This window comes from Crocodylus porosus, unplaced genomic scaffold, assembly GCF_001723895.1.
Source record: "Crocodylus porosus isolate Cpor-Errol unplaced genomic scaffold, CroPor_comp1, whole genome shotgun sequence".
Taxonomy (NCBI): domain Eukaryota; kingdom Metazoa; phylum Chordata; order Crocodylia; family Crocodylidae; genus Crocodylus; species Crocodylus porosus.
Genome location: NW_017728906.1, coordinates 93625385 through 93649930, shown reverse-complemented (window position 1 = coordinate 93649930; position 24546 = coordinate 93625385). Strand labels below are relative to the sequence as shown.

Sequence of the window (24546 nt, the reverse complement as noted above, 5' to 3'; positions counted from 1 at the left end):
GAGGGGAGTTCCCCAACCTGTAAGTGTGGTGCCGGTTCTTCCTCCCCATGTGCAACACCTTGCACTTGTCAGTGTTAAACCCCATCCTATTCTCATCCGCCCACCGTTGCAACCTGTCAAGGTCAGCTTGTATATAAAACAACACGTATTTTTCTCCAGTTAAAAATAAACTAGAAGCTTTACAAATCATGGCTAGGGGCCTGAGACTGTATTACTCAGTTGAAGATTGAAGCAAAAACAAGCATTACTTCTTGTAATGGGTTAAAAACAATCTACAGGGCTGTGAAATAGGAGTTCCATTACCGGGAGCAGCTAACAGGCAGCAGAATTGCAGAACAAAAAGGGTACCTTGGTTGTTGGAACATTGAGACAATTAAAAAGGAGAGGATTGCTAACACCTGTGGAATGAAGAGTTTAGAAGGGATCAGATAGATTATAAATGAGTCATGAAGCCAATTGATTCATGAAGCACTGCCTGACTAGAAATGCAGCTGCCACAACCAGGCATTTGGTTCTAACTTTGGATGGGCCAGGGGGTAAAAGATGTTAAGTGGAGTTCCCTCTAGTTAGGGAAAGGAAATCACACTTTATGATTGTATTTAAGACTGAACTTTAACCCTAGGGATTGCACAAGTTTGGGAATGGGCATGTTGCCCCAAATATGAAAAAAAATATATAAAGATTTTGGTGTTATTTGGGGTTTGTTTATTTGTTTTTTAAATGTTTCGGGTTTGGCAATATTAAGAGTGAGTCTGGATGTTTTGAAGGAGGAAGGGAACTAGGTGCGAGGAAGCAGGCATGACTCCTCACCCTTTTATTCTTTTGAGGCTGAATAATTGTAAAAACTACAGTGGTTTTGATACTAAGCCAGGTAAAGTGTCACAGTTAAATGAGTTTTTCCATGTTTTTTCTGGTTAATTAGAATGTGAAACACAAGTGAACCTCGGATGAATTCTGACAAACTGAAAAATGAACCTTGGGGAATCTGATCCTGCAACTTTTGCACTGCTCTGCTATATATTTTATAGTTAACACTGTGACACTTTTCTCTTTCAGGTATCAGATTCCACTAAAGTATATCTCCTTCTCATCTCTTCCCTCTAGGCCATTTCTTAATTATCAAAGGATGTACTATGTGTTCATGCAGATGCTGTCTAGTGGGCCTGCATGGCTGGGTATCATTTTGCTCATAATAATCAGTCTTCTTCCTGATGTACTCAAGAAGATCTTATGCAGACAGTTGTGGCCCACAGCAACAGAAAGAATCCAGGTAAAAATATTTTTTGTAGATTTAGTGGCATGTACTATGAATCTTTGAAAATTAGATCTTTCTAGAGTTTTAGAAGTAATAAAAGAAGTATAGGAATCCATGTTTGTACTCAGTGAGAAGTTTGCAGTCATTGTTTCTAGGTTGAAATTTCTATGTACTTTTGCTTTAGTTTATGCTTCACATAATATAACAAAGTTACACAAGTTTGGTAAAGCTGTATAAAATACAGAAGCCAACTAAAAGGTCCTTTCTAAGTCAAATGTGAAACCAATATTCGGAAGGAAAGTTGTTTTACCCAAATCCACTTGAAATTAAGTTTGCAAAAATATCTCCACTACAGCAATATAGCATTATATGCTTGCTTACTATTTAATCAGTCTGTAAAGATAAAATAACATGCATATAATTAAGTAGTGTATTGTTGCTAAAATAGAATAATGTTAAATAATCTGGTTATGTAATATGTTTTTCCTAGGAAGTGTGACCATTGGTTAATACATCGTGGCCTTTACAATAAAACCGTGAACTTAAAATTTATAAAGATATCACAAGTAATGTTTAAATGAAAATTAATATTTAAAAACAAAATCTTCAATTATATTTTTGCAATGTATTCAGGTATAAGCAGACAGATATGTAACCACATTACTGGATGACAAGATTGTTGTTCAGATCTATTATCCCCATTCCTTTTAGTGGCCAACAGTAGAAGTTATTTTACAGAAGCAATGCAGAGCCCCCTTCTAAGGAATTAAATAGATTCAAAGCAAATAATTGTGCTTTTCTTCCTAGGAAAATAAAATCTGGGAAGACAGTATATATTTAGGCAAGGGAGGAGAGCAGCATTCTGCTTTCATATCTATTAGTTGTCAGTGCCATTTTCTACATTCCCTGCATGCATAAAGCTATGACTATACCCTATTTCAGGAGATAAAACCAGATCTGTAGGATTAGCAGAATGCCAAACCAAGATGCCCATGCGGATCAGAGTGTAGAAGCTTTTTGTGTAGATCTTTGAGTGGACTCTGGCTTATGACTGATATTTACAGGAAAATTGCCCTTATTATCCACACTCTAACACAATGTAGGTTGTGCATGCTTGTACTCAAGTCTAAAGAGAGAGAATGAGAATGGATTAATTAAAAAAAAATCCACCCACTAGGGTATATAAATACATAATGAGAATGGCCTTTTTTATTGCCATGTCTGTTAATGTTGGAAAATGAACCAGTTGTAAAGCAGAGTGTGGGCTTAACACGGGCAATGTTCATTTTTTAATATGCAGTAAAAAATCTTTTAGCTTTTAACCAGATTTATCCCTTGTGTCTCTTTCTTCCCTCTCGCTGTTTCCTCCTGTCTTCCAACCTGCTTTGCCTAAATAACCGCTACCTTGCTTTAAACATAAATGATGTGCACGGTTACTTCCTACAATCTTCTGGGGAAATCAGACTAAACATCAGTGCCTTTCTGTTGAGCAGTCCACCATCTTTATGCTTTCTCAGACTTCAAGCAGTCTAAGTTTCTAATGGAACAAAAGGTGACTTTTTCTGCCTTTCTGCATGCTCAACCATTTTCATCCAAAGGATGGTAGAACGTTTATCACCAAGAGCTGTTTATCTTATTCATTGTCTTCATTTCTGATTCGCATATAAACTACTATACTTTAAAGAAGAATACTTTTCAGTATAGATTTTTCCTCTACTCCAGAATCTGTTGACCATTGGTGATTAGCTCTCACTCTCATTATTTAATTTTACATAATTTGTCTGCTTCAATCTAAGATTTGTAAGCATTCATGTTTCTGTAGATGAATGTGTTGCACAATGCAATGAATGCTTGCATTGTAAGTGACAGAAAATACACTATTCACCACGCACAGACATAATCAAGCCCTTTACCAATCCAATAGTGGTTTTGCCATTATTTCTGTCTTAACATAGAAATTATGGTTTTAAGCCATACAGTGCTCTACAACAGTGAGGAAAATACAGCAGTTCTGATGTTTTGTTTTACAGCAGTTATTTCAGGCAAACATGATTTTTTTAAAAAGAAAAATGTTCACTGTATGCTGTGACATGAAGTCTATACATCATCCTGGGGGAACCCCCCTCCCCAGAGATTGCAAATGTATGCTGTTCAAAATGTTTAGATTACTAAGAAGTAAACATAAACTGCATAATAAAAGATGTCCTTGTATAAACCATTTAGGGTGAAATAACAGCCCTATTAAAGCTGTGAGAAAGATTTGGTTCTTTTACAGGCTTCATATTAATATTTTCTGATAGATGGAGGTAATAAATATAAATCCTTTCTTCTTAGAAGTGTAGAACCATTCAAACTGATAGCAGCTGTATAAATTGCAAGGAAAATATAGGCAATTGATTTCAGTGTTCAAAATCTCAGCTAAAATTGTCTTAGAAATATTTTATATTGATTTGTTCTGGCTTCTGGAACAGCGAGTTAAGTTTTTTGCATCCCTTTAAGGACAAAACCTTAAACTATGCTTTTAAAGGCTTCTGCAATGGCTGAAAAAAGGAACATAAGACTTTCAGGACATTCTGAGTAATCAAGTCCAGTCTCCTGCTGCAGTAGGAAACCATATCATGAATCCCTACAAATCAGTTCTGCCCCAAGATACTTATTTTTGTTTCTAACTATTAATGTAATTGACAGGAAGTCCTGTGTGTGGTGAACAGCTATTTACCATTGTTACCATTGAAAAATTTTAAAAAACCCTAACTTATATAGAGTCTTCCACATTTTAGATTGACTTTTAGGGTTTTCTTAGTGGTGTATATGCAAACTTCACTTTGTTGGGCTAAAACTATCAATACTTCTGCAAAAGCTTTGGAGGAATCTGTTGTTTTGAATAATTTTATGCCAAAACCTGCTTGCATCTTTCATATCAGTGGGCCCAACAACTTTGGTGGGACTGCTTGCCAAAATGAGATAAGCTGAATTTAGTCTTCTTCTTGGAAACTATGCATGTATGGTATGTTCTCTTGATTGTAACAGAAGACCTTTTTATACACAAGCTTCATTCATTTGTTATATTTCCACTTCTTTCTTCCCTCTTGCTAGCAGCAGAGATTTCTACCACGTGATGACACAACATTGGAAAATGTAAAAGCACTTCAAAATTGCCTTCTTTCCAGTTTTTATTGGCCTCTAATTGACCATTATTCCAGTAACCCAAAACATTTTTCTAACTCAGATGCCAATCCAAGCATTTTGTGTGCACACAGAAAATAACTTGTTTTTCTCCCTTAAAAATACCTTTTCTCTCCCATTTTGTTTGCTCATTGGTATTTTTGTTCAGAGTTTCACTTCCATCATAATGGCAGGATATCTACCTTGTTATGAAGTCTTTGCTATTCCTGAAGGAGCCAAAAGTAGTACTTTGGTTTAGGAGGGAATTCTGGGGACTCAGCATAGTTCTTACCTTTAATGAGCATAGACCTTGAACTACAGTATTTTTAAAAAGTCAGTGACCAACAAACTACTATCTTTCATATCTCTGCCTCCTACCCTATTAAAACCAAAGGACAGGATTCTGTAGCTGAAGAATATGAATCCTGTAGAACACGGGTGTCAACTCACTTTGTACCCTGGGCCAGATATGGATCGTGGGCTCCTCACGGGCTGGATTCAGTCCATGGCACAAGCAAGTAAAGGCAGTGACAGCTGCAGCTGTGGGTCAGAGCACACAGTAGTGGTGGGGGCAGTGACTCCAGCTCTGACCCAAACCACACGGAGACGGCTCCAGCTCCACCACAGGCCACGTGGCAGGTACTGGCAGCTGGGGTAACAGGTCTTCACTAGAGCAGTTGAAGAATGGCTGCAACTGTATCAACCCTTACTCTCCCTCCTGCCGCCAATTGCTATTTCCACCAAGACACAGGGGTCTTGCATTGTGCATCACGCCACATCCCCCTACTCATAGTGGCCTGTGGATAGTCTGGAGGCTGGATAGAGAGGCTCTGCAGGCCAGATCCAGCCCATGGGCCATATGTTTGACACCCCTGCTGTAGAAGTTGTCATCTTCCCACGGAAGAGAACCCATGTGTGGTCATTCTGATCTTTCCTCATGTTCTAAGTGGTGTACTTAAAAATGCCCTACCTGTACCATCAGCCTACATTACCTTTCAGTGCACTGTTACCTTCCTTTCAACATAGTAGTTGTTCTGCACAGTTGTATATGAGACCATTCTCTCCTTTAAATTGCATGGCTCGGCATGTTTGGACCAGCCCACACAGAAATAAACATTTGTCTAATAGTCACTAAACCTGTTCATGGGCAGTTTTGACACTATGGAAGAGCTCAGAGTCTATAAGATCTTGATCACCTCTTCAAGAAATCTCCAATTTAGTACAAGGTTTTTTCCTACTGCAAGTAGCCAAAAATACTTGGCGGGGGGGAGGGAATGCAGAGTCAGTTTAGTAGTTACTCATGGTACAATTTAAATATCTTTGATAGAGTAATCAGCATTTTTGTATTTGAGATCAGAATACGATTAAAGTCAGACCGGTTGGGCAACAGGGCTCAGATTAATCCCAGGATAGAGGAATATAAGCATTGCCATAATTTTTTTTTAAAAAAAATATGTATATATGTAGATATATAGAAAATATCACATTGTATGACATTGATACGATAGTTAGAGATCTGTTCTTTACTTCTTGAGAGATTCGTTCAGATTTCCCTCATGTATTCAGCAAATGTCTTAGTATTTTTCCTCATCCTTACAGAAGAATATGAAACATAAAACAACTCTAAATGCACTGGCGAACAGCGATGGGCCACTTCTTGAAGGAAATCTTTCAGCTTCCGAGGCATAATTAGATCAATGCTAGGTAACAGTATTGTACATGTTGCCAGTTTGGACTCACTTCTATGGGTGTGCTGTGCTGTTTAAAATTAAAACTATTTCCTCCAGAGTTTTTGCTGTGCTTTATCTGTTTTGACATAAAATCATTACAATTTTTTTGGAGATTCTAGTTTTTTGCAAGAGGTTTCATATCACAGGTAAGATCCTTATTTCTCTGACACTTAATAATGCAAGGCAAGGCAATCTGTCATGAAGACCAGTGAGCCCACGTAGACTATATAGTTTGGGTTTGAGAAAATCTTTATTATATGACAATCACATCTGTGTTCATGAGCCATCTTTACTGATGTTTGTACTATCTGTACTGAATACGTAGGACAGAGACAGATAAGTAAGTTTGCCCATTAGTATTATTTATTATAGCTCAGGTTCTGACACATAAATATAGATTAAATGTAGCCAATGAAGCAAGACAACAGGTATACAAATAACCTTAGCAGTGAGGGATAAAAAAATCACCAGTTAAGCTGCCTGCATTGTGTATCTTGTTGTAGTATGTATTTCTGCCCATTGAGATGGAATTCAGATAGCAGGAATTTAAGAAAGTTGTACTTGTCCCCAAGACAAGCAGCCATTGCATAAGCAAAACATTTGCAGTTCAAGATTTAACACTGAAGAAATCCAAACCTGTTCAGGGTACAGAAATACATAAAACACAACCTTTATTCTACCCTGTAGTGACATCATACTATAACCAGATATTTAATTATGGTTAGCACTTTGTTTTAGTGGGTGCATTGTTCCAGATTAAACAGGTGTTAGTTTAATTAGGGTTTAGGACAGTCTTCTCATGATGTCACTACAGCTAAGGAGGTTGGAAAGGAAAGGTTCAGGATGAGTGAGTGGAAATGTAGAGGGGTGCAAGGGGTATCTGGCGGCCACATTAAGGGTAGTTAGTGAGGGAGGCCAAGAAGTTGGAAGAAGTAGGGAGAAAATTTTGTGCAGGGGACCCAGTAGGGGCTCAGAACTTCATTCAGTTCCCAAGTGCCACTGCAGTGGTGAATTCCTCATGGCATCACTGCCTCGCTTCCACTGCATGCCAGAACAGAATTGTCAGGCACGGTGAGGTGGCGGGGGTGGAGAGCACAGGGACATCTGGATTCAGGTTCTGAGTTCCCTGTCCCAGCTCCTGTTCCTTCTCATCTCTCTAGTCTTACAAATACGAGCCTTTTCATGCAAGCATGCTCCACTTGGGCTAATGCACATATCTGCTTTCTCCTTTACTTTTTTCTACAGTCTCCATACCCTCTGCTGATTTAGAAAATATCTTGTGGGAAACTAAAGGGAGGGGGAAAGTGGCAGGGTATATAGAGAGAGAGTCAGGTAGCCACTGACACATCCCCAGAATACAGGACAGCCCTTCAGTGAGGGAGAGCCCAGGAGTGAGGGGTGGGACTGCCACCTTGCCCAATCAGCAGCAAGGGGTGGGGCCACCACCTCCCTTCCTGCCTCCCTCACACTGTGACTGGCTTATAAACCCTCTCCTCCTACCTGTGCACCACCCTACCTCTAGGCACAGCCAATAAAATTGCAAGGGCAAGACACTAATATGTATTTTTATCAGTGAACTGAAAAGCAGGACTTTCTGCTGTCCGTTCCTCATTCATAAATGGACAGAGAACAAAGGTCTGGTATAGAACAGGACCAATGGCCAAACTAAGAGTGAGTGGAAATGTGAAGCAGTTATGGGGGGGCAGAGCAGGCATGTGGAGGAAGGGCACCTGCGTTCTTTTAGTGACCGTGTAGAGCTAGGAACAGGAGCTTTGTAAGATTGATAAGTGGGGGATGCACAGCTTCCAAGCATATTGCTGGCACTGGAAGCTGCCAGGATAGCAGACTGTGAATCCCAATATTTTGAGGTCTGATCTTATTTAATATATTAGGCATCTGGGTGGCGTTTGGGAATCTAAATGTGATCCTCTTCTACCCTGCTCAGTCCCTAAAAATCCTTAATGCATCCACCTGGGTAGCACACCTTATCTTAGCCTTAGGACTAAGGCACAAAAACTGATTAGGACCACTCACTCTTTGCATTAACTGTTTTCCAGAGACTTCACCATAGTGGAATAGAATTGTATTTAAACATGTAGGACCAAATGCTGTTTCACCCCTGAAATGCCTAAGAGCACTCTTTATCACTTTTTGTGACTTAGCCTTAAGGATAAGGTGATGGTGCAGTGCCAAGAAAGGTGCATCAGTATGTTTTCAGGGACTCTACTAGGATGGAAGGATATTGCTCTCTAGGTGTTTAGGGCTAGTCTGCATTCCAATAGAAGCTGTCCTGATGAGGGTGCAGGCACCAACATGCTGCTCTCTTGTGTTCACTGATGCACTTCAATGCTGGAATTTCACCAGTGAAGCTGCTTGGCTCATTCCCAGCACCTGCTTTCATTTATGGTGAAGACTGAGTGCAGGAGAGTGGATGCAGACAGACAAGCCTGGCATATCCTCACTGACAAGCTGCTGGGTTTGGTGTATACCTATATATGCAAGTAAATGGAGTATGGGTGAGGTATACTCTGCCCACTTCTTGCTGAGGCCTCCTGTCATACCAGTGTAAACAAACCACTAGGATGCCTGGCCACCATTTAGACCCTGGTAGGAGAATAAGATCTAACCGTTTATATCAAAATGTACTTTTCACTATTTTTAGAGAGATTTATGGTAACTAAGGCACTTAGTTTTACAGATGGAGGAATAAAAAGTAGTTCTAGATCCATTTTTTAAATCTTTTTAAAACCATTATAAAATAATTCCTGATAACATGACATCTATGAGACTTATCTGCGGGAAGGGTTCTTTTTTAATGTCTACCTCTGGTCTCTATAAGTCCCTGAAATGCGTCTGGGCTTCATGTCTCCCTTTAAAGCGTGATTATATTGTGGAGTTAAAAAGAAAACCTTTTGTGCGTTCTTGGGTTCATAAAAGAGTATTTTTAGGGTGTTACTGGTATTAAAGATAGTGTTAACTATTAGGCAGATTTTCAGAACAAGAAGTGGGTAGAATGATTGAAATTTAGTTTGATTTTAACCTTGTTTTGCCCTTTTTCGTTTTGAATAGAGGAATGCTAGTTAATTCAGTATTTAATGAGAGAATAATTGATAGCTTTGGTTTGAATAATTCTTAAGGGATGCATCTCCATGAGACATTTATTACAGAGTAGCCTAATTAACCCCACTTGTACTACCCTGTTGCAGAGCTTTTTACTACACAGCACTACATGTGTAGACACTGACATGACTGGCTGGGGCACAAAGGTGCTTCAGTACAGGTGCTGCCTGCTAGGTCACCCTACACTGGAGCACCCTCATGCTCCAGCCAGCCCCTCCACAGTACTTTGAGTCAAGTCAGAGCAGCCCCAGCTGGCAGGGGGCTTGCGGGGTTAGCCTGCCAGCTGGAGCTGTTCCTACTGGGCTCAACATGCTGTGGTTCCAGGCACATGTTCAAATGGTGCTCCTGGGAGCAATAAACTCTGGTGCAGTACATAGCAGAGTTTACTGCTGCATGCTAATAACATGGTAGACACACCCTGGGTGTATTGTTTTCTTGAATGCAGCCACATAACTTCCATAACCTGTAACTGTTAGTTATGTGTGCATGTGTTAAGGAAAATAGATACCCTCATTTGGGAAATCACTTTACTTGTTTTGTCTTAATCCATGCACATACACTTAAGTCTTGTCGTTCAACTCCACTGTTATTTTTGGCCTGAGTATTTCCTGAGTAGAGATTGCCAAGTTTGTGAAATTGGTGCCTTTCTTTTTTTGATGGTACAGAATAATATTAGTGAATCATTAGGCTGTGATAGTATTTCACGTGTAATAGTATTAGATTGCAAATAGATGTCATATGTAACCTAAGCAAGCTGTAACATCTAATCTTGCTTGGATGTAAAAGCCTAGTGCACTTAAACCACAATGCATTCTCATCTGCTAACATAAATTAGTTGAGAAGAATTCTCTGTCTTTGGAAATATTGAGCAAAATGGCTAAAATTATTCTGTCCCCTTAATATTCCTTGTAGACTGATAAATGGGTTTAGCCAATATGTGTAAAGCATCAGTGCAAAATATGTTAGTCCTATTAAATAAAAAAATCTCAAATTGCAAATGATCCTTGTATTCTCTCATCAGTTCTCTGAGTCCACTGTCAGCTTCAGCAGTTATATATAAAGAATTGCAGGGTTTCTCAGTCTCATCTGAAATTAATTGTGTAAATATTAGTCACTTGCTTAACAGGAGGGAGGATGGGTACACCTTTGCTTGGAACAAGCAAGCCAGATAGTGGTGGCTTACTGAGAATTATGAGGATTCCATGGGCATAACACTACTAAGAAATTAACATAGCAGGCTTTATACTATTTATATAGCCCACTTACTGTGTGTTTTATTTTTATTGTTGTCATTTTCTTGACAGAATGCATCAAGGCAGTATCGGGACCACATTTCAGAATTCACACCTCTTGCCTCTATGAAAAGCCCCAGATACAGGAGCAATGACTGCAGCAGTTCCCCACCAAGAAGGTCTAATTCTCATTCTAAAAAAATGATGTTTACGCACTGGAGAGGCATTGATTATTCAATACTTCCATCTGTCTTTGGCTATTCAAATAAGCCTTGCAATTCCAGTGCAAGTTACTGTTACAGTGGGTCAGGTTTGGAAACATCTGTATGACAGATCACCAATTCAAGCCTTTAAGAACTGTATTTTTTTGTTTATTTCTTTTTTGCAAATACAGAAAACAAACATGTCACAGACCCATATTCAAATATACCTGGCTTTGGCCATCTGAAGTAAAGTTCAGACTAACAGGATCAAGAGCTAGAAGTATGAATCCTTCCAGGCCTGTTGGTCTATTTTTGTCTTGAACTGCAACGAACAACCTGCACAGTCTGGCACTGTAAAACTGAAAGCACTAGAAATTATCTTCATTTTGTGTCAAGGCTTTTGTGCATTTATTGCTTCTGTCGTCCTTATTCATTTCCTTTATTACTTGAAGTGTATAGTTTCAGTCAGTGACCTACATTTTGAGATCAACAGTTTTAATTTGAAGCCAGAAGCAATGTGACCTCAGATCTCTTTGGTGAAAGTCACTTAGAGCATATTTAACAAGTGCTGGTTCTTATTTTCTCTGTCCTTTTTTCTTTCTTTGCTCTTTCTGTAGAACAAACTGGTGTTTCCTCTGTGCAAACCTGCTTTCAAGAAACTCCCTTTAACATTCACTCCTTGTAAGTGGCCAAATCAGGGCTATGTATGGTTTTGAGTTAGTTTTCTTTCCTTGTAGAAAGATAGACAGAATCATTTTGCTTAGAATAGGTACACACTTAATGGAGTCAAGCTGGCTGTCAAATAAGTCAGACCACCAATATTCACACTTTCTTAAACAAATACAGAATGGAATAATTAAACTTAAAATGTTTTGGGGAATTTCTAAAAAATTAGTAAATTTAACCAGCATTCCCACCACTTTAGATACCCTTATGGAAAGGAAGCATCTGCATGTAAATCTTAAGTATATGTATTAAGAAGTACTGGTTTTACTTTTTTTCTATTTCCTCCCCATGCTATGAAAAAATCTTATTTTCAGTCTTTTATAGTATCCAAATAAGATGCTTTTAATATCTGGATTTTTGTTCTTTGATTTTTGTTTTAGTTTTTTTCCCATTTTACTGTGAGGTAAACTGCTAGCTAATGGATCCAGTAGAAGAAGTATGTTCTCATAAAGCAGTTTGTATGCACGTGTTAATCTTTTTGAGAGACAACCACTAGATGGCGTACATCTGTTGTCAATTCAACCACATTTCTGATACAATGATTACCAGGCATCTATATGCATTATTTACTAGGCATTCCAGCCAGCTTGTACATCCACTTTCTCTGCAGTCTGCAGAGTTTATTTTAGCTTGCGCTAATTTTACTACTAGATGTCTACTTCTCCAGCTTTTTTTAGTCCAGTGTTTTATTTGGGGTGTAAAAACATCTGAAGGACAAATCTAATACTTATTAGTTTTATTGTACCCCATGTTTGTAACAGGTGAACAAGTGTATCTTTTAAAATGTTTCTGGCAGACAGTTAAATTTTTTTTCTCTATAGGAAAACAAAATATTTGGGATCAAATTTGCTGCCTTTATTAGAGAACTTGACCAAGGCATTGTTTGTACCCTTTTTAATGCTATTGGCATAGTGAAGGAAGTTTGTATTTGGTTTTATATATTAAATAACTTCAAACTTCACTAGAGTTTTTAAATGAAAGTAAATTCAGTCCACTAGGAAACACTTACCACAATGTTTTCAATTAATTCCCTGTGAAAATTAACATCCCCTGGAGAAAACAGATAGAAATTTTTAAGTTGTGAAAACTTCAGTATACCAAAGAGGAGAGAAGAAAAAATATGGCAGTGCTTACCACACATTCATCCACTACCCTGTATAAAGATACTAAGTCATTTTTGCCATTTACCATGTAACACTTTTTAGTTTCAAACAATGCCATGATATTGGTCACATACTGTAATATATAATTATATATATACATATATATATATTATATTTATATATATTTGCCACTACATACTTGAATGCTGGTCAGTTAGAACTGTCCCCTACATAAAACACTGGTGTATATATTTTAAATTCCTAATATATGTTTTATACCAGTAGTGGTGACAAATTTCCTGTGTGTAGTTAACAAATTATTTGTAACATATTTTTTAGAAATCTTAAAATTGCCTTTGCACTGAAATATTTTTCATACTGTAGCTATTTATATATCTGTTTTATGCGTACTTTTGTTAACACACCATTTCAATTTTTTTAAGTATACGTTTTAAAGGCTTTTTTATACCTATGAGTTTTGGCCACTTAAATTTAGCTTACAGTGGAATTGTGGCTGAATGTTAAAATTCTGATGAAGGTTAAAATTAGAAGTCTACTGTATCAACTACTGATGTTTTGATGCTGTTAGTGCTAGTAGTGATTAGGGTTTTACTCTTTCTTATGCTATACTTTTATGCTAATTTTTTTTTAGTAAAACCTCCTGCTGTTTTACTTTTTTTCTCATTTCCATCTTTTAGCCTTAAATGAGAAGACTCTTGCTTGATGTTTTTGAAAATGCTGCATTGCTGCTCTGCCTACTAACAAAAGTTTACTACAGACTTCTTACAGCCCAACTCTTTCTTAGAAATTAATAATAGAGATAGTATACAGGATGAAACACTTAGAAAAGTGTTTGAAGGACAAATAATTCTGTTTAAACTTGTCATCTTAGAAAGGAGGAAGATTGTCTGCATTTAAACAAGTATTTCTGCTTTGACTTAGCAATACTTTTAGTTAAATAGTCAGTACTATTTATCCATCTGTTAAAACATACCATCTAAATGAAAAAAGCATAAACTTCAAAAAACAGTTTTCCTGGGTAATCTTTGCTTCGGTCCCTTGTTACTGTTATCATGCAAACCTAGTCCACTGCAGCAGATATTAACGGAAGTCAGAGTTTCATTGTAAATGGATGGAAAAATACATAGGTGTAAATGCAAGAGCCACGTCTGAAGAATACAAGAAGATTGTATTATCACTGAGACATGGAAAGCTGACAGGCTGTTGAATGATGAAAGAACTGTAAGGATAGGAAAAACCATAAGATAAACTATATAACTTCTTAACTTGCCTTGTTTAAACTGTTGCGGCTTTAATAACAAAATGTCTCCATAACTGCTTTTATAAATGTCTTGAAATTGGTAGGCACTAACTAAATGTTTGTGAAGTCTTAGAAAGTATTTCAAGCTTTGTAGCCACTCAAGTGTGTGTATTCCTGAAGTGGCTTGTAGCAAAATACTGGAATCATTTTCATTTTATGGTGTACAGTAATTAATATTGTTTGTTCAACTGCTCAGTGTGAAAGCTTACAGTTTTTCTTGGTTGCATTAGCCTGTTTGTCTTGATCCCACTGGCATGAAATGAGAAGGAAAAAAAATAGCCGAATTGCACCTACACTATTTTTTGAACGCCAGCGAGATCACTGTGATCATGCCACTGTCTGTTAACAAAGCTTTAATGGAAATTTGTCCAAGTATTATGAAAGTGAAAAAAGTACATGATTCTACTTTGCAGAATAATCTACAAATCAGTTTATATAGCTTTAATTTTTTTACCTTATGAAAATATATTGAGTTTTAATATGTTATTTCTGACTTAAAATAAATTGTATATACATACTTCATTTAAAATGTCCTTTCATTATATAATGTAAAGTAGAATCTGCAAAAGTGCTGTTGGAAGCAATGGGAGTAGTTATCAGTGCATTAAACATCAAAGATGTCTGTAGTCATCAGCACCAAATGCTGACATTATTTTCAGTGGTACAATGATAGGTGCATTTATTTGAAAATAAATCAGCCTTCAAACCTAATGCTTAGATTATCCCATTACACTTCATTTACCTGATCTAAACTGTTGAAGTGTGAATAAGTAATCATCCATTACTGTAAAATTTATTTTCAGTGCTATATTTTTAACTTTCATTTCTGTAGATACCTGAATATAACTTGTCTTTATTCATTTATATTTTGGACCTTTCTGTAGATTATATAAGCAGAAGACATGTATCTGCTTGCAATAAATTTAAAAATTAAAGACTAGTTTTAAGTTTGTTCATAAGCAATTTAAAATCATTTGAGTTTAAATATAAAATGATTTCTTATTAACCTGTAATAAACTGTGAGTAGATAACGGAGAATTAAATAAGTGTTTTGAATATGTTACTGGGTGTGGTTGCGTTCACATTTATTTTCCTCAGGCTTCTGTAGCTATAGGGGGGGGGCATAATTAATAAAAGAGGGGAGTTCAGAAGAGTCTTGTGTAAGAACAAGACTCCCCTTCATCTTGATTTTGCTGATGAGTTTCAACTTAATACAAACTGGTGCCAGTCTGGCAAAGCTGCATTCCTTCTATACAGTTTCACAAGCTGTGAACATAAAAAAGCAAAACAAATACCGTAAACCACAGAGGATGAACTGCTAGAATTGCTGGCCTTGGGAAATCCTGTCTTTTTCTCGCATTCAAAGTAAAACCTTTCTTTCAGATTAAATAGGATTGGACACATGTAATTAGTTCCTACCTGAGGTCCTTCTAACATATAGCTGTGAATTAACCACTAAGCTCCTGGCCATTGGCTGGATTGGCAACAGTTCCTATCAGAGCTGCCAAAGGAACAAATAGCAGCAGGGATCAGGGAACATCACCAGGATGTACCATCTTTATGTGCTATCGCAATGTTAATCCTAAAATCAGTTTAACTACTAGTATTAAAAGTGGCAGGTTGAAGAGACATCTATACAGTGACCTCAAAATAACTCATTAAGAGCCTGGAGGGGGAAACAGTGCTTAAGTGGAAGAGGAAGTGCATTAGTTTGACCTGGCTCCACAGTTTCTGTATAGAACAGGTGTTTCAGCAGAGTTTTTTAGCAGTTTTATATAAATCTCATTTAGTCAGCTATTAGATAACACCAGAAAGCCCTGCTGAAGCCCCCAATCTATACAGACTTTGGACAAGCTGGGTCAAAGTAATGCAACATGTGTTCTGGGCATACACTGTGTTTGGTGCAAGGGCGTGCCAAGCTGTGAAAGTAAAGCACTGTTTGGGGGGGTGGGGTTTCACATCTCTAAGCAGCCTGTGAGTCTGAAAGAAGGACTTAGGAACCTAGGACCCTGTACATTTGGTCAGGAGAGTTTAGAAGCCTCTAAAGGGCAATTTGGAGTGCTTAAGCACTGAAAACGGCACTGTAGACAGCTAGCCAATGAGAAACACTGAGCACAAGGGTGGGTCAGATTGCCCACCCTCCTCAGAGGTAGGTACCTGCTTCCTGTACTTTACAGGCATCCATCCAATTCAGATCTCAAGTTCCTGGTGTGCCTAAAATGGTAGGTGCCTAACAATGGTGTCAGTTTTCCAGTATTTAGGAGGGATCCTGATTTTCTCTGATTTAAAAAAAAAATCCCCAATTTTCAGTTTAAAAAAAAGTAACCCCAAATCCACATTTTTCCATGATTTAAATGAAACACCACTGTATATAGATTCAGGATGATTAGGGCTTTAAACCCCGATGTGTCTCTTCCTGGATGAATGCTTCAAATATTAGGCTAATTACCAGGGATCCTGTTTTTCTCTGATTTTAAAAAAAAATCCCCAATTTTTGGTTAGAAAAAGTAATCCCAAAGCCACATTTTTACATGATTTAAATGAAACACCACTATATATAGATCAGAAATCATATATACATCTGAGAAAACCATCAGTGTGTTTTTCAAATGACAGTGGCTATGAGTGTTGTATTTTGGGCATTGTACTGAATTTTTTTCACCACTGTCATTCCTATTTATATTTGATTAAGAACTGGGACAGAAATGTGTTCTCTCATTTGTGTGAAAGAATTAGAGTCTGAGTCCAAATAGCCATGTGGAGTGGCCCAGTGTTCAAGTTTTTGTTTTGCTTGATTCTAGCCAGGGACCTTAACTTCAGTTCCCTACATCCCAGATGAAGTTATTGGCAGTCTGGAGTGCTGGCATTCTTTATTGTTCCTAAGAAACATTTAGGGTGCCTGTACACAAGCGCAGAAGCCGCTCCAATGTTCTAATTACAGCACGTTGGAGCAGAGTCAGTTAATCGAGTCTGCTGGAGCATATTAATTACCAAGCTCCAGCAGCTTCCTGCATCTCATATATCAGCATCCTCACATTTCAAAATGGCAGCAACAGCACTTGCCATCAAACAAGATGGCAAACCCCCTTGCCGAAAGGAGTACTTCTGGGGATAAGGGAAGGGACTTCTGATGGCAAAGGTCAGGGATTAGAGGGTAGTATGTCCGGTCCCAAAACAGTGACCAAGGGGCAGGGCAGCTGTCAAGGGGTGGGTCTACCCATGTGGCCTGCGGCAGCTTGCCAAAAGTCATTAATTGCCCCTCCAGCTGAAATAATTGCCTGCCCCTGCTCTAGTCCCTGAAAGTGCTGCTTTACAAGGAATTGAGAAGAATTTTGGCTATTTAAATTAACATTTTGTTGTTTAACATATTAAATAGATAAATTTGTTGATTTAAAATGTATATATATTCAAATATAAATACAAAGCCATGGCAAGGCATCAGGAACACAGTTAAATGATATTACACGGAAGAAAAAAATCTAATGTAAACCAAATTGATTTTATTTGGTCATCTTGGAAGTGTAAGTCTCTTCAGTTTATGTAGCTATATGTTTAGCTACAAATTCCTGTGGCACAATTTTCTTACTTAATCAGGGGTTCCATAAACAGGTGTTAATGTTGACTCTCAACAAACCTTGATCCTTTGCTCACCCTGTGTTTTTCATTTGAGTGAGAGAGTTATAGAAAGAAGACATTCAATTCTAAACTGGGGTATATACACTTTAGACCAGCATTCAAAATGTTGTTTAATATCTGGAAGAGATCATCTTCAGAATCTTTAAAACTGGGAATAATATCCAGATTAGATATGGTCGAATATCTGTGTTTGAAGATGATAGATTTAGGGAGGCCACTCCCATGGTGATCCATGAAGAAGTACCATATGTTACGTTATACTATAAGGAGTACTTCTAAGAGAATTTGAGGGCAGTGTTTCTCCACTGGGGTGCTGCAGCATCCAAGCGTGCCATGAGATACTTTTAAGGTGTTGTGGGGTGGAATATTAGCACTATTAGGCCATGTCCACACAGGTGTAGATGTTTGGTTCCTGGGGGAAAACTAGCAGCAGCACAACTTGCCACTAGTTGTCTCCAAGGAATGCTTGCGCCATGCACCCTCTGGCATGCTGCAGATTACACTGGGTGGGGTAGGGGAGGCTGGGGCCAGCACTGGGCTGGCCCCAACAGCCTTACCTGGGGTTCTAGGGGCCTCCCAGGGCTGCAGCAGCAGCAATCCTGCCCCTCGAAGCCTGACTGGCAAGCAGAGTGTGGCTCCGGCCAGCCAGGCTCCAGTTTTGAGCTGTGCACGCTGCCCCCATATGAGCCGCTCCATTTTTTTTTGATCCCTGGCTATCCCCTGTGTTGCCCATAACAAGATAAATCTTGAAAAATAGCCCCATACAAGGGTGTCAAATTCACTTGGATTGGCAGGCCGGATCCAGACCACAGGACTTCTCACAAGCCAGATGAGCCTTCCAGCACCAGGGTGAACGCTGCCAGTGTTACTGCCAATATGCCAACCACAAACCCCTGCTACCCAGCATGCAGGGGTTAATGCCACCCCCAATTGCCTTGCCACCACCAAAAGTTGTCCCCAATGGGGATATAAACCCAGAAATTGGGCAGTCAGGTGAGTAGCAGCAGTGTTAACCCCCCATGTTCTGGCCCCACTGAAACAGTGTCTGTGGCACCTGCTGTCCTCCACACCACTGCCACCTCCCACTGGCCTTGGGAGCCAGATTTGGAGGTGGATTTTCTGGTCTACAAGAAGTCCTGCAGGCCAGATACTTGACACCCCTTTCTATACTACCAGTGTCCTATGAGCAGTTGGAATGACCTAAAAGTAATAGACATCTGTCTGCCTCATGAGAAAATAGAGTGGTGCCAAGTGAGGCATCAGCTTGCTTATCATCAAAGATAATGGAAAGCTGGAGTGACCTCTCCAGGGCACAAAAACCCGGGCAGTATATATGGAGTCACTAAGTTGCCCATGCACTGGTGTCCCTCTCTCAGCATTGCTGGTTTAATCAAAAGGAAAGGCAGGTTCCAGTCCAATTGTAGTCAGTTTGGCTGCAGGAGCTGCTGGAACAAAGGAGATCATGCATTTGTCAGTGTATTGGGGCTCTACTCTTAGGCTGGCTGCTGACTAGAGTTAAAGAGGTTAGTCTACCATATCATGGAGTGGACCTCAGTTCCACAAGCTTTTGGCAGCATTTCCTTAGGCAGGGATGAGACTAGAACCCCTTTTGAGATGCTCTTCTTCCCAAAATCATTGGCATCCTAGAGGTTACTAGGTTATTCAATAGCTGTCCAGCACTTGGCATTAACAGTCGTAGGTAGTAGAGCTTTTGCGAAATGGCACTGTTCCGTTTTGCAAAATGGCACTGACTCCAATTTCAAGGTCTGGCCAAAACAGTGTTTTGTACTGAATTTCATTTTGAGTTGAAACAGCCTCACTGTTTTGCTTTGTCGAAACAGCGAGCCTGTTTTGATGCTGTTTTAATGTTTCACCCGACCATGGGGCTCGGGAAAGGAACTCAGCCCAGCTGGGCCGAGTTCGTTTCCCCAGCGTGACCATTGGCTGAGTTCCCAACCCCAGCTGGGGACCTCCCTGCCCCCCGCACGATCTAGCATTGGAGAAGGGGAGGCAAGCCAGCTGGGCTGACTTCCCATCCCCAACACTATGGTCAAAATGTTTCAACTTTAGAAACATTTCGACTAGCTTCGTTTTGTTTCAAGGCTATTTCGACACCCTTTGTTTTGCTTTGATTTTGCTGTTTCGACCTCGAAATGAGTTGAAACGATGTCAAAGTGACTGGTGAAATTTAGCAGGTGAACACCTAACTTGACCTAAGGTCAGTGACCTGGAAAGAGGAAAAGAAATAGACACACATCACTTCAACAGAATGTCTTCCAATGGCATCTTAATCAATTGATTCACCTTGCCCTTAAATCACATGTATTTCAAATTTGCATCATTTGGCACTGTGCAGACTACAAATATACTGTATTTAAATAAGCCATAATTTTTACAGTCTACTTTAGCTTATTTCTTCCTACTGTTTACCTAGGATGTACATTTTATGTTTGTCTCCATATGGAGACATTCCAAAAGTTTCTAATCCATCTTTTCCATTTCTTTCATGTCCTTCTTGATATAAAGGACTCATAGAATCATAGAAAATTAGGGTTGAAAAGGACCTCAGGCGGTCATCTAGTCCAAGCCCTTGCTCAAAGTAGGACCGGGCCCTTGCTCAAAGCAGGAAATTTTCTAACAAAATTATGGTGAATATAAAAAGGGGAAATATTATTGGCTCTCTTAAAGTCAATTAAACATTTGCTATTGACTCCTAGCCAGTTCCTAGCCGAATTACAGGACCTCCATCTAACCCAGGAGGTGCACAGTCCCACCAAGGGAAATGCCGTGTTGGACCTGGCTCTGGCCACAGGCAACGTCTTGATGAGGGGAATGCAAATGCTCAACCACCTGGACAATAGCAATCATCGCTTACTGGAATTCACCATCCAGCGCAGGACGTCAAAGGCCTGCAGCAAGGCAGCAGCCCTGGACTTCAGGAGGGTGGATTTCAATGAGGTAAGGAGACTAGTCAGGGAGGCACTGAGGTCCCAGAGGGGAGGGAAGCTGGGAGTCCAAGAGGAGTGGTTGTTCCTTAAGGAGACGACCCTCCAAGCCCAAAGGGTGACAATCCCCATGAAGATCAAAGGGAGCAAGAGCGCTCAAAAGCCCCCATGGCTCACCAAAAGCATCCAGGAATGTTTCAAAGCCAAAAAGGAGGCATACGCCCAATGGAAGGGAGGGGCCTTCACCAAGGAGAAGTATACCTCCATTGCTCGAGATTGATGGGGGGCTGTTAGGAAAACTAAGGTAGAGATGGAACTGGGACTAGCTTCCCAGATTAAGGACAATAAGAAGTCCTTTTTTAAATGCATAAGGGGTAAAAAGAAGGTACCAAGTAACGTGGGGCCTCTGCAGGACATGCTTGGTAATCTGGTGGTAGCACCAAGCGACAGAGCTAATCTCTTTAACAGATTCTTTTTTTCCATTTTTCTGAGCAGGGATAAGTACATCCACCACACTGGGATTCCAGATGGACCCAGGGGAGGCGCAGCCATCCCAGGGTCAGTTGAGGACCTAGTCAGGGAACTTCTGGAGGGATTAAACATGTTCAAATCAGCAGGTCCTGATGATCTCCACCCCAGAGTCATGAGGAAATTAACAGAGGTCATTGCGGGATCCCTGGCATGGCTTTATGAGCACTCATGGTGCTCTGGCAACATGCCAGAGGACTGGAAAAAAGCCAATGTGGACCCCATTTTCAAAAAAGGGAGGAAAAAGGACCCAGGAAACTATAGGCCTGTTAGTCTTACCCCAGTCCTGGGGAAGCTCTTTGAAAAAATCATCCAGGAGCACATCTGCATGGGACCAGCAGGGGAGATTTTTCTTAGAGGCAATCAACATGGGTTCATTAGAGGCAGGTCCTGTCAGACCAATCTGGTTGCCTTCTATGACCAGGTCACAAAAGTCCTGGACACAGGTGTCATGGTGGACATAGTCTTTGTGGACTTTAGGAAGGCCTTCAACACTGTCTCTCACCCCATCCTCATTAAAAAATTAGGCGACTGTGGTGTCGATGCCTACACAGTCAGATGGGTTGCAAAGTGGCTGGAGGTCTGCACCCAGAGAGTGGTGGTGAACAGGTCACTTTCAACCTGAAGGGACGTAGGCAGTGGGGTTCCCCAGGGCTCAGTCCTCAGGCCCCCACTGTTCAATATTTTCATCGGTGACTTGGACAAGGGGGTGAAAAGCACCTTGTTCAAGTTTGCAGATGACACTAAGATGTGGGGAGAAGCGGGCAAGCTAGAAGGGAGGAATAGGCTACAACTAGATCTGGACAGGTTACAGAGGTGGGCAGATGAGAATAGGATGGGTTTCAATACGGACAAGTGCAAGGTGATGCACCTGGGGAGGAAAAGCCTGCACCATACCTACAGGCTGGGGAACTCCCTTCTTGTCAGCACAGAGGCAGAAAAGGATCTTGGAGTCACTATTGATTCCAAGATGAACATGGGCCACCAATGTGGGGATGCAGTCAGGAAGGCTAACCGCACCTTGTCATGCATCCATAGATGCTTCAAGAGCAGGTCCAAGGAGGTGATCCTCCCCCTCTATACAACATTGGTCAGGCCGCAGTGGGCGTACTGCATCCAGTTCTGGGCACCGCACTTCAGGAGGGATGTGGATAGCATAAAAAGGGTCCAGAGGAGGGCCACTTGTATGATCAGGGGGCAGCAGGGTAGGCCCTATAAGGAGAAACAGTGGGACCTGAACCTGTTTGGCCTACACAAAAGAAGGCTGAGAGGGGATCTGGTGGCCACCTACAAACTTGCCAACAGGGACCAGCAGGCAATGGGAGGGTCCCTGTTCCTCCCAGCACTATCGGGAGTTACAAAAATAATGGCCATAAGCTGACTGAGAGTAGGTTCAGGCTAGACATCAGGAGGCGCTACTTCACAGTCAGGGCGGCTAGGATCTGGAACCAACTTCCTAGGGAAGTGGTGCTCACCCCTACCCTGGGGGTCTTCAAAAGGAGGGTAGACAATCACCTAGCTGGGGTCATTTGACCCCACTACTCTTTCCGGCCCGTGGCAGGGGGTCGGACTTGATGACCTGCTTAGGTCCCTTCCGACCCTACCAACTATGAAACTATGACTCCCCAGGGGCCAGGATTTCACCCACAGATTGATGTAGTTCTATTGTAATATTTTCCCTTCAACTGTATCTCCTTACTGCAGCCTTACCTAACATTTTCATCTGGTTTTTGACTGCTACTTCACATTGTACAGATTTATTAAGGTACCTAGTGTGCCCACTAAGACTCCTATTTCTGTTCCGTTTTGATGCCATTGTTTGAGTATTTTAATTTTTTTCTTCCCGCATAAATTGTCTTTCACTTCTTAAGGTCAAATTTCATTTACCAATGGGTTGTCCAATTAGATATTTTTATTAGTTTATTTGTTTTGTTATACGCTGTTGTCACATAGCCTCTAGGTACATTTATATTAATATCTCTAAAGTAGGTGGACAGGACCAGGTGCATTTTGTTAGGTCCTCTTGGCATTTCTAAATCCTTATAGTTTTTGAGTGCCTTAAATTTTGTATCTGATATTTTTCACTTGTGTTAATCAACCTGTTAGAGTAAATCTGGGTTAGCAATAGTGTGCACACCACTAACCTAGTCTCATAACAAGCATTAGCTGCTTATTTCTACTTTATGTGCCTTACTGCTTTAAATTTAGTTTATAACAGGCCCCGTCGGTTGTTTTCACAACACCACAGAGAAGTCAGCAAATAAATATTTCCTGCTCTGTACTCTGCAGAAGGATAGGGCTGAATTTTTCCTTGTATTTCGTGGCAGACTTAATTGTCATGAAATGATCTTCATTCCTCATTGCAAAGTCCCACATAAGCACAGCTATGGCTAATAGCTGATAATACGTATTGATGTAAAGTTAATTTATTTGCTATTTCCGAGACTTTTTTTTCTCATGTCCCTGGTATAGTTTGGCTTCTTCTCCCTACGCTTTACCTCCCGCAACATCAACCAGACAACTAGCTCAGAAACAAATCTTTCAAAATAAATTCCAGGAAAGGGAAAGGCTTGTGTCTAGCTTAGGATTTCATTTCCCCAACACCTTGACTGATCTGTTTTGCTCATGGCTAATTTGACATCTGGCTTCTGCTTTCCGTTGTAAATAGGACAATTACGCTTTTGAGTACAAAAGAAGAACAGGTCCAAGCAGGGCAGAGGGAAAGCAAATGATCTATCAGGTGTTTGGCTGAGGACACATGCTGGATTCTTCAGCATTTTTTAAAAAATTATTCCAAATATGGTTACAGAATGTAGGACTTAACTATGCTCACAGCAGTGGTCGAAGAGCTTGTCAGCAGACACTTAGTAACAGACATATTTGAAAATATAAATTGCTTTCCTATGAGCCTGCTTATTCCTTTAATGCTTCCAAAGAATTCAAACAGGTTAGAAAAATGCATAATTTTCCATTTCAATCCTGTGGCAATCATTGAATCACAGGAAAATAGGGCTGGAAGAGACCTCTTGTGGTCATCTAGTACAGCCCGCCTGCTCAAAGCAGAATCATCCCTGACTAAACATACCAGCCAAGTATCTGTCCAAACTGCTCTTGAAAATATCCAAGAATGTGATCCCTTGAATATGCTTTGCCATTGCAATTTAATAATTTTTATTGCATATTTTTTCCTCTACTTAACCCAGAGGTTTTAGGGCCCATTGTGTTGGGCATTGTACAAAGGCCATGATGTTCTCCAGAGGGCTTGTGACTTAAGAGACACTCGAACAGAAAAGGGCAGAGGAAATGGGGAGATAATTTACGAATAACGGTGTTGATGAATGACACTGTTTTGTTGGTGTCCTGATGTTAATTTAGCCAGGATCAGATCCAAGATCTGGGAGAGCAGCCACCCACACTGCAGGGGTGACTGCACCCTGCCTCCCCCGCCCCCCAGCCTCCTCTCCCTACCCAGCTGCCAGTTCAGGCAGATTGCACTGTGGGAGCCTCTGGAGACTTTTTAAAGTCCTCAGATCATGTAAGAATCCCCCTTTTCCCCTCCATGCTCAAAGGCATGTCCCCTCC

General features: G+C 40.2%; 1 protein-coding gene across 4 annotated transcripts in view; it reads left to right on the top strand.

The window, feature by feature from the left end:
• The window catches only part of ATP11A (ATPase phospholipid transporting 11A), a 228783-nt gene extending 217879 nt beyond the window's left edge, over nt 1-10904 (top strand). For 2 of the 4 annotated variants that reach the window (XM_019529645.1, XM_019529644.1), the window contains 2 exons: nt 1105-1270; nt 10575-10904. In XM_019529645.1, coding sequence (XP_019385190.1) covers nt 1105-1270; nt 10575-10832 — 424 coding nt within the window. In that variant the 3' untranslated portion in view covers nt 10833-10904. Of the gene's footprint in view, nt 1-1104; nt 1271-2718; nt 2808-6019; nt 6125-10574 lie in introns of all 4 variants that reach the window. The other 2 variants (XM_019529647.1, XM_019529648.1) reach the window with 2 other exon arrangements.
• The last annotated feature ends 13642 nt before the right edge of the window (nt 10905-24546 follow it).